The 14,785-nt window shown below is 45.1% G+C and overlaps 1 protein-coding gene across 1 annotated transcript in view; it reads right to left on the reverse strand.

The window, feature by feature from the left end:
* Positions 1-14,785, reverse strand: part of LOC311222668 (capping protein, Arp2/3 and myosin-I linker protein 3-like) — a gene marked incomplete at its 5' end in the record, with an annotated part of 86,266 nt that overhangs the window by 22,003 nt on the left and 49,478 nt on the right. The window contains 6 exon segments of the mRNA XM_084307264.1: positions 570-636; positions 1,652-1,771; positions 1,986-2,073; positions 5,381-5,556; positions 9,307-9,420; positions 9,692-9,811. Coding sequence (XP_084163390.1) covers positions 570-636; positions 1,652-1,771; positions 1,986-2,073; positions 5,381-5,556; positions 9,307-9,420; positions 9,692-9,811 — 685 coding nt within the window.

A 14,785-nucleotide genomic window follows, 5' to 3' on the forward strand; every position in this document is an offset into this window, starting at 1 on the left:
TATGAGAGTCATGTGGAGCCGTCTCCTCTGCTTCGAGGACACGGTAAGAGGCCTCGCGCGGGAACGTTTGGCAATGGGATGGAAGAGACAACAGTCGCTATGTGCAAAACAACGGTTGCTGTGTGTTTGATATATGAGAAATATATCAACGAAAACATAATCATTTGGTGTCTTATCTTGTAAACAAGCCACAGTAGAACGGTAATAAGATGTTTTTTCAGTGTTACCTGCTCTACCACCGCACAGAAATTTGGCATTTTCTCGCGTAAGTGGTTACCAATGGTTACAGGCAACCATACTGGAGGAAAGAGAACGACACAAACATTCTGTGCAAGGACTCTATTGGCAACTGCTTCCAAATATACCGAGGCAGGACTTGGCTTAGGCAGGTCGAACCAGCCTTTAATTGCCTCCTCAGATAAAGAGAGAGAAGCAGAGAGAGAGGGGAAAGAGGGAGAGAGGGGAAAGAGGGGCCCAGCAGGATACACACTAATGGGACTCTCAAAGAGACAGGGGGGGTGGAGAGGAGAGAGGGAAGAGAGAGAAGCCTAAGAGGATATGATACTCACTCAGCCTGGTGGAGACAGGTCGTATCCTCCTGGTTCTAGAGCTGCGCTTCTTAATGGCTATTGTGTCCTAGAGGAAGATATGGAGATGCTGACTAAATAACCCTCAGACACACATACATGTACATGAGGAACGCACGCACGCACGCACACACACACACACACACACACACACACACACACACACACACACACACACACACACACACACACACACACACACACACACACACACACACACACACACAAAAAGACACACAACCACACACAACCACACACACACACACACACACACACCAGGTTTATGTTCAACCCGCTTTTGAAAGTAGTGGATTTCCTTTATTCAAATACTGAAAACCTTTTGGTATGGGAAGGTTGGCCTGTCCAATTGAAGGGTTCCAGAGTTTTTGCCCTGCTACTTGGCGCTATAGAGCACAGTAGGAGGAAAGGAGTCCCTGAAAACTGTGTATCAATCATGCGTTCTTCCAGCATACGCACGAGGACACACATGCACACCACGAGCACGAGGACACACATGCACACCACGAGCATGGGGCATTTCAGTGCTATTGAACAAGCTAACTGCCTGTCAATCAAAGGAGGTTGGACTCATTAAAACTTTGCCAAAACCAAAAGTGTAGGCTGTTTATAAGAAACCTTCATTGGATACAAATACATGTAATGACAAATAAAAAACAAACGAGTACATGTTCCATCATCAGCAAATAAACAGCAATTTCTGTTTCCATTTTGAATTGATTGAATTGAAATTGTGTTGAACCCAAACCTGACACACACGCACGCGCGCGCGCGCACGCACACACACACACACACACACACACACACACACACACACACACACACACACACACACACACACACACACACACACACACACACACACACACACACACACACACACACACACACACACACACACACACACACACACACACACACACACACACACACACACACACACACACACACACACACACACACACACACACACACACACACACACACACACACACACACACACACACACACACACACACACACACACACAGTACATCAGCACTCACTATGCTGGTGCCCAGCTCCTCGTCAGTGATGTCAAGAGAGTCTCGGTGTCGGTGTGACCTCCGACCTGTCCCGCCTTCACACGTCCCCTCCCACCGTTTCACCTGGGATACCTGCCGGGACTGAGACACAGAGGAGGTCTTTCTCTAAAGTAAAGTAAGGAAGAACTAAAGGCACACACCCACCCATGTAAACCCCCCCCCCCCCGCCACACACATATACACACACACACACACGCACGCACGCGCGCGCACACACACACACACACACACACACACACACACACACACACACACACACTCATACAAATAATTATGAGAATTAATTGGTATTTACAAGGGTCTTGTGGGTGGCATAAAGTTCCTGCAGGATCTGATCCACGATGGAGTTGGTGAGATAGGACACGACTGAGAGCTTCACTTCTCTGAGAAAGACAAGATGAAGAAGGGAGGGAGGGAGAGGGAGGGAAGGAGAGAGAGTTTGGTTAAAACGATGCCCGACCAGATGAGCTCACATGTTGCTCAGCCCAACTTAGCCCCCTCCACTCTGTGATTTGGATTGCTAAAGAAGCAATGATCCAAACAGTGGCTGGATCTCGAAAAGAACCATCGATGCTTCTCGGCTTAGATGCAGAGAAGGCATTCGATAGAGTTGATTGGCTGTACCTTGAACTAACATTGAAAGGTATGGGATTCAATAACACATTTATAGATTGGACAAAATGTTTATATACAAATCCTAAATCTAGAGTAAGGGTGAATGGTCACTGCTCTCACTTCTTTGAGATACAGAGAGGGACACGTCAAGGAGACGTTTTGTCTCCTTTACTATTTGCGATTGGGATAGAGCCACTAGCGAAGATGATTAGATCAAACCCTCAGATACAGTGAATAGATGACCAAAAAGGCATTACACACAAGATCTCTGATTTGCTGATGACATTTTACTTTTTAAGATTTATTTTTTGGCGTTTTATCGCTTTATTGCTACTGGGCAGTCCAGTAGAGAGAGACAGAGGAGGAATGGGAGACAGGAGTCGAACCCGGGTCGGCCGTGTCGCGGCTGAGTGCGCTGTGGTTCGCCACTGGGGCGCCCCAACATTTTACTTTATATCAAAAATCCCTTAGATTAAATTCCAATCATAATGATGGATTTAAGAAATTATGGCGAACTGTCGGGTTATAAGGTAAATGAGACCAAATCAGAAGCCATGCTAGTGGGAACATGGCCAACACATCTGAATAGTATAGCACCCTTCCACTGAGCTAGAGACGGATTCAGGTATTTGGAATTATTCTGACTCCCAGCCGTAATCAGTTATATCAAGCAAACTACGAAAAGTTGATTGTACAAATCAAATCAGACATGGCTAGATGGGACATTTTACCTCTCTCTCTAGTGGGAAGAATATAATCAATCCGAATGAATGTGTTACCTAGATTTCTTTTTTTCTTCCAGTCTCTACCTATACCAATACCTGCCACTACCTTCAAGAGGTTGGATAAACTCCTTTCCAAATTCTACTAGCAGAGGAAAAGTCCTAGAGTAAGGCTCAAAACACTATGTTTGCCAAAGTACAAGGGTGGTCTCCAAATTAAAAAAAAACGACTACTGGGCAGCTCAACTACGCATACCCGTAATTGCCGGACTATAAGCCGCACCTTTTTACCCATGTTTTGAACCCTGCTGCTTATACAACGATGCGGCTAATCTATGGATTTTTACAGCGAACGGCCACCAGAGGTGCTCTCGCAGGTGTCTAGTGGACACCTGCGGCTTATACTCAGGTGCGGCTTGTATATGTACACGTTTATTTTTCTTTCTATATCTAGCTGGTGCGGCTTATATTCAGGTGCGGCTTATAGTCCGGCAATTACGGTACTTGTGCATTGGATACAAAAGGACCTAGATTCCGGATGGGTACAGATTGAGCAAAACTCAATTCCAGAGACCCCTCTCAGATCCATAATATTCCTGGGGAAAGCATAATAGAAAAAAATTAAGATTGGTAACAAATGGATTACAAATACATAAAGGTGTGGGAAAATGTAAGGAAAAAGGGAGAAGGTCCACGATCAATATCTAGGGCCATGCCAATAGCAGATAATACAGAGTTCCGTCCAGCTATGGGCGATGGGGGTTTTAAAAAGTGGGCGGACTTAGGCCTGGTTACTATCAAACAATTAATGGAAGGAGACTGTTTGAAATCGTTTGCACATGCTTACTTTCAAATAAGGCATTATGTAATGACTCACAAGTGAGTGGGAAGCAATTAAGAGACCGCCAACAAACGTGGAGCGGTACTTTATTAACACAATAGAGAAAAACTTGATGGAAAGAAAGCAGATATGCAATATTTACAACATGTTACAACTAGATGATCCAGGAGATACCGCCTATATTAAAGAAAAATGGGAGTTGGAAGCTAATGTGATCATAGAAAATGAAGAATGGGAGGACAGTCATTCAAGTAATCATAAGATCACAAATAGCCCTATGTGGAAGGACTGGAAAGTCAAGGTCAGGTACTTTAGGACTTCTCAAGTTCTCTCCGGATTTGCTGGTGGGTCCTCACCACTATGTTGGAGAGGATGTGGAATGTACACATATTTTCTGGGACTGTCCAAAAATGCAGACATTTTGGGTGAATATCAAAAATGAGATTAAAACTATTCTAGATCAGGGGTGGCTGGGTGGCACAGCGGACATTGCGCCGGGTTCGACTCCGGCTGTCGGCGTTGCCTCCGGCTTGGGCCAGTCGTCATACTAACTCAATTGGCAGAGTTAGCGGGTGGAAGTCGATGGGTGGTAATCTGGACGTTGTGGACAGTGACTCCTACAGGTCGGTTGGGGACACCTGCACAGCAGAGACAGGAAATGGCGGGGGTAGTGTGAGCTTCCCACACGTTACACCTCGCCAATGAGAGTCCGTGCTGGCAGGTGAAAAGATGTGACAGGCTGCCTCTTCGTGTATTGGAGGGGACATGTGATGCAAGGCTTCTATCCTCCCTACAACCGGCCAGTGGGGGGCATATGCGAGCAACGTTCAAGACAGGGGAGGGGAGATTTGACACAGCAGGTAATTGGGATGGGAGAAAATTAGAAAAAGAGGAGAAAAAGTGGATAAAAAAAAAAAACACCATTCTAGATCTTGACTTACCTCTGAATCCATTGTACTATATCTTTGGATGTATACCGAACGGTACATACTATGGGGATACGTTGTACATATTGAGAGTGTTACTGTTAACAGCAAGGGAAATGATAACTATGGCATGGTTACAAAATCAACCACCTACAAAAAAATTCAAATTCAAATTAATAAAACAATGGACAGACAGATATATACAATGGAAGAAATTACTGCACAATTGCAACTGAAAAAATATAGGTTTATGCAGATGGTCACTTTGTACCAGGATACACACTAACATGAGTCTGACCTACCTCTTTAAAAATAATCTTTATCTTAAAGTTTTCCTCCCCTGGGTTGTTTATGAGGCGTACTCTGTTTATACTGCTTATTTTGTTTATGCTGAATATTTTTAATAAAAATTGCATAAACTGGAAGAGCTTGAGTGGCAAATGTCATTGACTATGTGAATCAAGTATATGTATGATGCAACGTGATGTTCACTATGACTATATAAAATAAAGTTCAAAGAAAAAATGAAGCAATGAGAAAGTTACGTAGTGTATCTTTAATACTGAAAGCCCCCCGCCCCTCTTACTCCAGGGCTCGGTGGATGTCCTGCGCCGCCCGCTCCATCAGGGCCGTGCGGATGGCAGAGCGAGGGATGGAGATGCGCTCTGAGACGGACGACATGGGAGGAGTCAATTTCTCCGCCGCGGACGACGACAGGGGACACAACTCCCGACAGAGAGACACCATGGAGTCAACGATGACCTGCACAAGAGGTAGGAAGAGGTTTATTAAATGGACTGTCTGGCGGGGTGGAACAGTTCACAAATGCTTCTCATTTATTTGGTAAAAAAAAATGTTCTACCTTTAATAATGTTTGGCACACAAAGACCGAACTGACTGAAAAATATAAGCAACATTTGTCAAAGTATTAACTTAGTGCAAACAAACTAAATAATTAAACCTTTCTATTTTTGTGGCCACATTATAGACAAAGGCCATCAACATAAAGTATGCATATGCTCAACCAGCACTAGACTATCTAATCAAAAAGGAAAAGTCACTGTGTTATTTAAAATAAATAAATCACGTGTACTAAATATATATTTACTTTTTAACAAACATTATGAAGTATTCTGTTATGCCACTTTTCACTGCATGGTACCTAATCGACTCGACTCGCTTTTGCTTTTTGAGTCTTGGTAGCCGTATTTGAAGTGACGTCACACGGGGAAGTAAAAGTCAACAGTAACACAGCGTTGGAACCTGGAGAAGCCCTGATGATATAATATAAATGAACAGCCAATAAACGTGAACCTCTGTTGTCAAGCCTCGTCAATATACCCCCCCCCCCACTAATGGAACAGGTGTTGTGGAGTCACTTTGCTGTGAAAGTTTCCACGGTTAATAGCTCGCGGCTAACGCTAGTTAGCTTAGCTCGCGGCTAACCTAATGTTAGCTTAGCTCGCGGCTAACCTAACGTTATTTAACCAATCAGGTGCATTTCACGTGGGGAAATGGGAGGGGATACATGCAACATTCATTTTGGACCCGCCAATTTTTTTTAAATGATACATTTATTAATCAATAATTCATGTTGGGAAAAGCAATACTTTTATACCACACCTTTCTAAAAGCTCTGTGGATGTATTACTTAAAAGAAAATATATATATTACTCTACATGAATTCTTTTTTATCTATAGCATCTTTAAAAGTGATTTAAGACCCACAAAATATAAACCTTTTAATGGTGTTGTCTGAAATGTGTTTGGGAAACCCATATGAAAATTCACTATAGTTACAAATAAATATGAAATATGAAATAAATGTTTTTTTGATTTTAGTATTCGCGTAGTGGAATACTTTAGGCCTCATTAACATTGCACTGTTAGTATTAACAATGACATGATATGAATGACATATCCTATTATCCATGGAGAATCTATCTTGACTATACATTCTATAGCATATTGACATTAGTGACAAATCGAGATTACATTTACATTCATATGCTTCTCACTAACTCTCATGCTTAACCGAAAGGTCTTCACCCCAACTCAAACAGTCTCACTCAGACGCAACCTGCCCTCCCTATCCCCCTCCACCCTCTCCTCTGACATACTATCCGCTCTACCTTTGAGTGACACCTTCTCTGCTCTCTCCACAGAGATGGCAACCTCCACCCTCCTTTCAGCCCTTGCAACCTCCTTCAACAAGCTCTGTCCCCTCGTTGAGAAACCTGCCCGCCGTTCCCCACCCAGTCCATGGCTGACAGATCCAGTGAGAGAACAAAGACAGGTCCTGAGAGCGGCTGAAAGGAAGTATAGAAAGTCACGCCTCACTGCTGACATCGACACATATCACAACCTCTTGTTAACATTCTCCAAAACCATCACTAATGCCAAAGCTTCTTTCTTCCACCATAGGATCGAGGCCTCTGCCAAGAATCTTCGCAAACTGCATGCTACCATGTCCTCCCTCCTCACTCCCCCCCCACCCCCCCCTCCCTCATCTTTCTCTGCCGAAGACTTTGCGATCTTCTTTGAGGAAAAAGTGGAGAACATCCGCAGCTCCTTCTCCCAACCCCCACCCATTCCAAATGCTGAATCGAGAACCTCATCCTTCACTCTGTCATCTTTCTCTCCCATTACAGAAGCAGAGACCCTGACACTGGTAACGTCGAACCGTCCGACTACTTGCCAGCTGGACCAGCTACCCTCCCCACTCCTCCAGACCATAGCACCAGACATCGTCCCATTCCTAACTGCAACCATCAACTCCTCACTCAACTCGGGGGTGGTCCCCACCTCCCTAAAACAAGCCAGAGTCACGCCGCTCATAAAAAAACCAACCCTGAACCCTACCATCATAGGCAACTACCGTCCTGTCTCTCTTCTCTCCTTCCTTTCTAAAACACTTGAACGTGCTGTATCCAACCAACTTACTGCTTATCTCTTACAGAATGACCTCCTAGACCCTAATCAGTCAGGCTTCAGGACTGGTCACTCCACAGAGACAGCCCTCATTGCGGTCACAGAGGCACTTCACTTAGCAAAAGCGAAAGGCCTCTCCTCTGTCCTGATTCTCCTAGATCTATCTGCAGCCTTCGACACAGTCAACCACCAGATCCTCCTTGCGGCCCTCGCAGGAATGGGAGTGGCTGGCTCTGCGCTGACATGGCTGTCATCATACCTCAATGACCGCTCCTACCAAGTGTCATGGAGAGGGACCCTGTCGGCCACCCGCCCCCTGCGGACGGGTGTCCCCCAGGGCTCGGTTTTAGGACCCCTTCTCTTCTCCCTCTACACTAAATCACTGGGTAACATCATCACGTCTCATGGCTTCTCCTACCATTGTTATGCCGACGATACTCAACTCTCCCTCTCCTTCCCTCCCTCAGATATCCACGTCTCTGAGCGGATCTCGGCCTGTCTGTCCGACATCTCCGCCTGGATGACGTCCAACCACCTCAAACTGAACCTAAGCAAAACAGAATTGCTCCACCTGCCGGCCAAATCCTCCCCCCTAACCGACCTTTCAATCACAGTCGAGAATGCAGTTGTGACTGCGTCCCCGACCGCCAAGAACCTTGGTGTTGTCCTCGACGACCAGTTGAACTTCTCTGCTCACATCGCAGCGACGACCAGAACCTGCCGATTCCTCCTGAGCAACGTCAGAAGGATCCGCCCCTTCCTGACAAAAGAAGCCACCCAACTCCTCGTCCAATCAACAGTCATCTCCCGCCTCGACTACTGCAATGCACTGCTCGCTGGCCTCCCGGCCACTGCCACTAAGCCTCTTCAACTCATTCAGAACGCAGCGGCCCGCCTGATCTCAAACCTACCGAAGTCGGCCCATGTCACCCCACTTCTTAGGGACCTGCACTGGCTCCCCATTGCTGCACGAATCCGCTTCAAGGCCCTCGACCTAGCATACCGTGCGGCAAAGGGAACCGCTCCCGCCTACCTCCGGTCAATGGTCTCTAACTACACACCCTCAAGACCCCTACGCTCTGCATCTTCTGGCCGCCTCAGACCTACTCCTATCCAAGCTCCGGGAGGGTCATCAAAGAGAAGTCGCCTATTCTCAGTCCTTGCCCCACAATGGTGGAATGAACTACCCACCCCAGTTAGGACAGCCGAATCACGTCCAATCTTTCGCCGTCGACTAAAGACGCACTTCTTCAACCATTATCTGAATTCAAAAAAAAAAACTATAAAAAAAAAATCTAACCCTAACTAACCGTACTGTCATGCACTTGTCCTAATAAACTAACCTACACTGTAGCACTCAACACTTTGATGAACATTGTTGCTCAGCTGATAGAGTTGTGCCCTTCCTGATGGCTTGTCGTACAGAACTTGTAAGTCGCTTTGGATAAAAGCGTCAGCTAAATGACTAAATGTAAATGTAAATGAGACTATTAGCAGGCCACTAGAATAGCTTCTCGTCTACAGCCTTAGAAATTATTTGTGTGTGTGTGTATGTGTGTGTGTGTGTGTGTGTGTGTGTACCTGTAGCTCCTTGTCCGCAGCTTTAGCCAGTTCTCCAGCCAGAGAGTCCAGTCTCTGTCTTACTGGCCCGTCTACTGACAGCACATGAGCCAGTTCACACAGTGAGGGGTAGAGCTGAGGGTGAGAGAACACACACACACACACACACACACACACACACACACACACACACACACACACACACACACACACACACACACACACACACACACACACACACACACACACACACACACACACTGTAAACACTTTCTTTGAATACATATAAAAACATACATAGGATTAAAATACAAACAGAGCTCTGATATGCCTTTGAGTACACCTCGTGAGTGAGATGTCTCAGTTGGACACAAGTTGGACCCATGGAAACAAACATGTCACTCACAGCGCGGGAGTTCCTGGCCTCTTTCAGCACTTGTTTAGCAGCTTGTATCTCCTCCATCTCCCCGACACCTCTCAGCACACACACCTGCTGCTGCACACGCACACACAGCCGCTCCATCACCTTGGAAACAGACAGAGATGTTGGCACGAGTGTTAGTTACTAAGACTTACACACACAGAAATGCACACACGCACATGCGCACGCACACACACACACACACACACACACACACATACATATGTGTACGCACATGGCCGCCTAGTTATAGTAAGTGACAGGCAAGGGGTGGTTTGGAGGGGATCCGGCACGACCCCCTCCACGGCAGATTTTTTTAAATTTAACCCTTTAATCGCCAAGGACGAGTTAACACGTCATTCTCCGCCATGCGTAATCTGCCAATGACGCCGTAACACGTCATTGAGATCAATATTTAAAAAATCTGTGATGGCAATCATATTTCACCCGCGGAGTCTTGAGATCCCCTGTTGATCTCCTCTCAACTCTCCAACGGTTCAAGAGCGCCATCTGGTGGCCGATCGGCGGATCACCCAAACAGGAAATGAGCGGCAGGAACTGGTGCTCATCCATATTCGGTCCGACCACTCGCGGGACTCGAGCTCGACACAATGGATAGCGATCCATTGCCAATAACTCGATAAACAACATGATTTGGACGTATATACTATTATACAACCTGGAAATGGATCGCATATTTCAACATCCCATAATAGCAATCTTTTTGCTCCACGCTCATCGCCCAACAGCCTGAGGAGACTGGGGTAAGTTTCAGCGTTTATTATTACCGTGTTCGATACAAACTGCTCTGATGATCATATCACCCACACTACATGAATCATCTAACGTTGGCCACGGAATTATAAACGACCCCCCCCCCCCCCATCCGGTCAACATCAGATGATGAGTAGTAACTTCTAGAAGCACGTACATTTGACATTTTTTATCTGGCGCCGATCGCTATCAAACTGTATTTGATCATCAATATAATGCATTTAGGGCTATAAATCACGTTCTGCAGAATGCTGCAGAAAACGATTAAAACATATTTATACTTTAGACCGTATTTTAGTATGAATATGTGAATGAAAAAGTAGAACGTTGCTACATCCTAAACGATAGATAATTGACGTTGAATGGGCCATAGTAATGTCAATTTAGCAATACAATTTAAAAAGTTATAGCCCTGCAAAGAAGGGGAACTTCTCCATAGACAAATAGAGCTGGCAGAGGATGGTATAAGGATGTACATAAGCGTGGCAGAGAATTAATGAACACCTGTATGTGCAAGTTCCTGCAATATAGAGCCTTCAATCTTGACCAATAAAGCTGCTCTTTTCACTATAAAACTCAGTTTATATTGCAGTATGATAGCCAATTACTATAATAATAATAATAATAATAATAATAATAATAATAATAATAATAATAATAATAATAATAATAATAATAATAATAATAATAATAATAATAATAATAATAATAATAATAATAATAATAATAATAATAATAATAATATATTAATTAGGGATGTCCCAATCGTGTTTTTTTTATTTTGATTTTGAGTATCTGCCGATACCGATCTTTCCCGATCTGATATTTCACATTAGTAACCAATTTGACAAATTTTTGTCAGAAACTGGCGGAGCTAGACAAGCCCCTCCGTTCACATCCCCAGCAGCAGTAGCAACAACAACAAAAACAACAACAACCATTCTTAACACTTTCGCGACCATTGGGACCCGTCTAATATAGTGGTTGAGGACCAGCTTTTGTAAACAAACCTGTGTCTTTTTGTAGAGCTAAATCTATACTTTATAGTATTGCTATCTGTCCATTCTCATTGTCAATTGAGTTCATAAACCGTCCCTTAAAGAAAAAAAAATGCATCAATAGGTTGTCATTTTATAGCGCCGTGAATATAAGCATTATAGAGGATTTTGTCTCGTATATTTTCTGGGAGGCTAGATAAATGGCTAATAGCTGCTAACGTTATATCCAATGGCATTTCCGTTTTACAGATGCTAAAGAAATAACTGAAACTGCATATTATCGGGACTGTCCCAAAGCATGTATGCATGAAAGGGGGGGGGGGGGGGGGCGGGGGACGTTGTTTATTATTATTGATTACCAATAGCAGTGTTCGTCTAACTAGCCACATAGGCCGTTCGCCTGGTTGGCTATCAGAACGGTGTCCGATGGGGCTGTAATTTACGTGAAGGGGATCTTACCGTGGTCGGGCCTGATCCCCCCGAGCATTTCCCCGTTATCAATTGTCATCTGGTAGATCGATATGTCCATTGGCTGATGATAAATCCCCTTATTGCATGGTGAAATCTGCGATCCGGAACGTAATCCAAGATACCAGGCTGTAGATCCACAATCATGCTACTGGGATATACATTGAAGGAAGGAAAAAGAGTCTGATTCCTTCAGCCACAGGGCATACTGCAGTGGAGCGATGGCGCCCCTAAGGGGATCTGGCCGGTATTGCACCTTCTCGAATTCACAGAATAGGGTAGATCTGCAGTGCCGGTCCGCGACCTTGAACCGGTTATTAAAATGGAATAAAAGCAATAACAACTTGCCACGGCTATATACGTGATTCTGTCCACAACGCATGGATTCGAAACCCGTATAAACTCGTGGTCGGGCGGCAATGTGTTAAATCATGACCACGTCAACATCATGAAAGATTCACTGCGAGGGCTCTTTTAGCTAACGCTAGCTAGGCACGTAGCTATACATTACAGTAGCATCACTTCACTGTCTGCCGAGCTAGCGTTGGATACCAAGCAAGCTAACATTGACTTTAAAGCCAGCACTAGCTAATGGTTAGGTAACGCTAACGCTATAGCAGCAAGGTAGCTCATATATTGACGCTATCAATAGCCCCAGTCGAGCGCAGCGGCTCGCATCACCATACGAGAAATATTCAGTTTCAATCTGTTTGCGCATTTAGTATACAGTCACAGTGTTCGACTTACGTAATGATTTGCTCCATTTTGGTGTGATACGCCGACGAATAATCCTCACAAAGCGAATGTTATCCAATATCCAGGTGAACTTTCTTCATTCAAACGAGGCATTCAAAACAGCTGTTTTCGCACCAGCCGCCTCCCCCATTCCTTTGCTCGCTCTAGTCACAAGCAACACGTGGTACCATCGCATGCGCTCATACTCTGGGGGAGAGACCGTGAGAGGCAGTTGATCAAACCATTAAAATGTGGAGGGCGGGGGGGTCACAATCTTTGGAAAATTAAAAACTCGCTATTAACACATTCGGGGCCATTGGGATGAGTCTAATTAATCTCAAGAGGACCGGGGAATGTAAACAAACATGGGGCTGTTTGTACAGCTAAATCTATACTTTATAGTATTGCTATCTGTCCATTCTCATTGTCAATTGAGTCCATAAACCGTCCCTTCAAAATGGCTTAAAGAAAAAAAAATCATCAATAGGTTCTCATTTTATAGTTCAAGTTCAAGTTCAAGTTCTTTAATAGTTGTCATACAGAAGTACAGAATACTTTCATACAAAATGCTTCTTACTGTTACGCTCCAGAGACTGTGCTAGACAAGATAGTATCAAATAACATAATAACATAATATAGCATGAATTTAGAAGAAGAAAATGAGGTCACAGTGTTCGGTATAGACATATGTACAATGTTCTGAGTTACCATATAATATACAATACACAATACTATGCAGTGTACTAATGTACAGTACTATCTAGTGCAAAGCAGAAATGGGATGAGGTACAATTTTAGGTACAATTTACAGTAAGGTGTACGAGTTGTAGTGCAATCCTTCATCCATAAATATAAAGTGTGGGGAGTGGGTGCTACAGTGTGTTTGTTTAAAGTGGGTGTGTGCTATAAGTGTGTGGAGTGGGTGCTACAGTGTGTTTGTTTAAAGTGAGTGTGTGCGTGTGGATGTGTGTGCTATGTGCGTTTGGTGGTTGTTGTTGTGTAGTGTTCATTCATTGTTCGTTTAGCAGCCTGATGGCCTGGGGATAGAAGCTTCTTTCTGTGCTCGCCTTGAGACTCCTGTATCGCTTGCCTGACCGCAGCAGTTCAAAGAGGCAGTTGTTCGGGTGACTGGAGTCTTTAATGATTCTCTTAGCCTTGCCCTTGCAACGCTTGTAGTAAATGTTCTGGAGGGTGGGGAGCCCCCCTCCAATTGTGCGTTCGGCTGAACGTGTCACTCTTTGTAGTCTGCTTTGGTCTTGTGCAGTGCTATTCCCAAACCAGGAGGTGATGTTGCCGGTCAAGATGCTCTCTATTGTACATGAGTAGAAGTTCTTAAGGATCTTCTGGCTGACTTGGAACTTCCTTAGGCGCCTGAGGAAGTAGAGGCGTTGTCGTGCCTTCTTCACAACACTGTTAATGTGTGTGGTCCATGTCAAGTCCTCGGATATGTAGGCTCCGAGGTACTTAAAGCTGTTGACTCTCTCAACCGGTGCCCCGTCGATGCTGAGGGGGCTGTAGTCCTTGACCCCCGACCTCCTGAAGTCCACAATCATCTCCTTTGTTTTGCTGACGTTCAGGGAGAGGCTGTTTTCCTGGCACCATCCCGCCAGGACCTTGACCTCTTCCAGGTAGGCCCTCTCGTCGTTGGCAGAGATCAGGCCCACCACCACTGTGTCGTCAGCAAATTTGACGATTGTATTGCTACTCCGCTGAGCCACACAGTCGTGTGTGTACAGGGAGTAGAGGAGGGGACTCAGAACACAGCCCTGGGGGGCCCCTATGTTGAGGGTGATGGATGAGGAGGTGCAGTTGCCTGCATTCACCACCTGGGGTCTGCCAGTCAGGAAGTCCAAGACCCACTGGCAGAGGTCATAGCCCAAGCCCAGGTCCCTGAGCTTGGCTATGAGTATGGAGGGGACTATGGTATTGAATGCCGAGCTGTAGTCGATGAATAGCATTCTCACATAGTTCCCCTGCCTCTTGTCCAGGTGTGATGCTGCTGTGTGCAGCACATGGGATATGGCGTCCTCCGTGGACCTGTTGGGGCGGTATGCAAATTGCAGGGGGTCCATGTTGATGGGGAGGGAGGAGCAGATGTAGCCCT

Source organism: Notolepis coatsorum (assembly GCF_963971535.1).
Source record: "Notolepis coatsorum genome assembly, chromosome: 2".
NCBI classification, from domain to species: Eukaryota; Metazoa; Chordata; class Actinopteri; order Aulopiformes; family Paralepididae; genus Notolepis; species Notolepis coatsorum.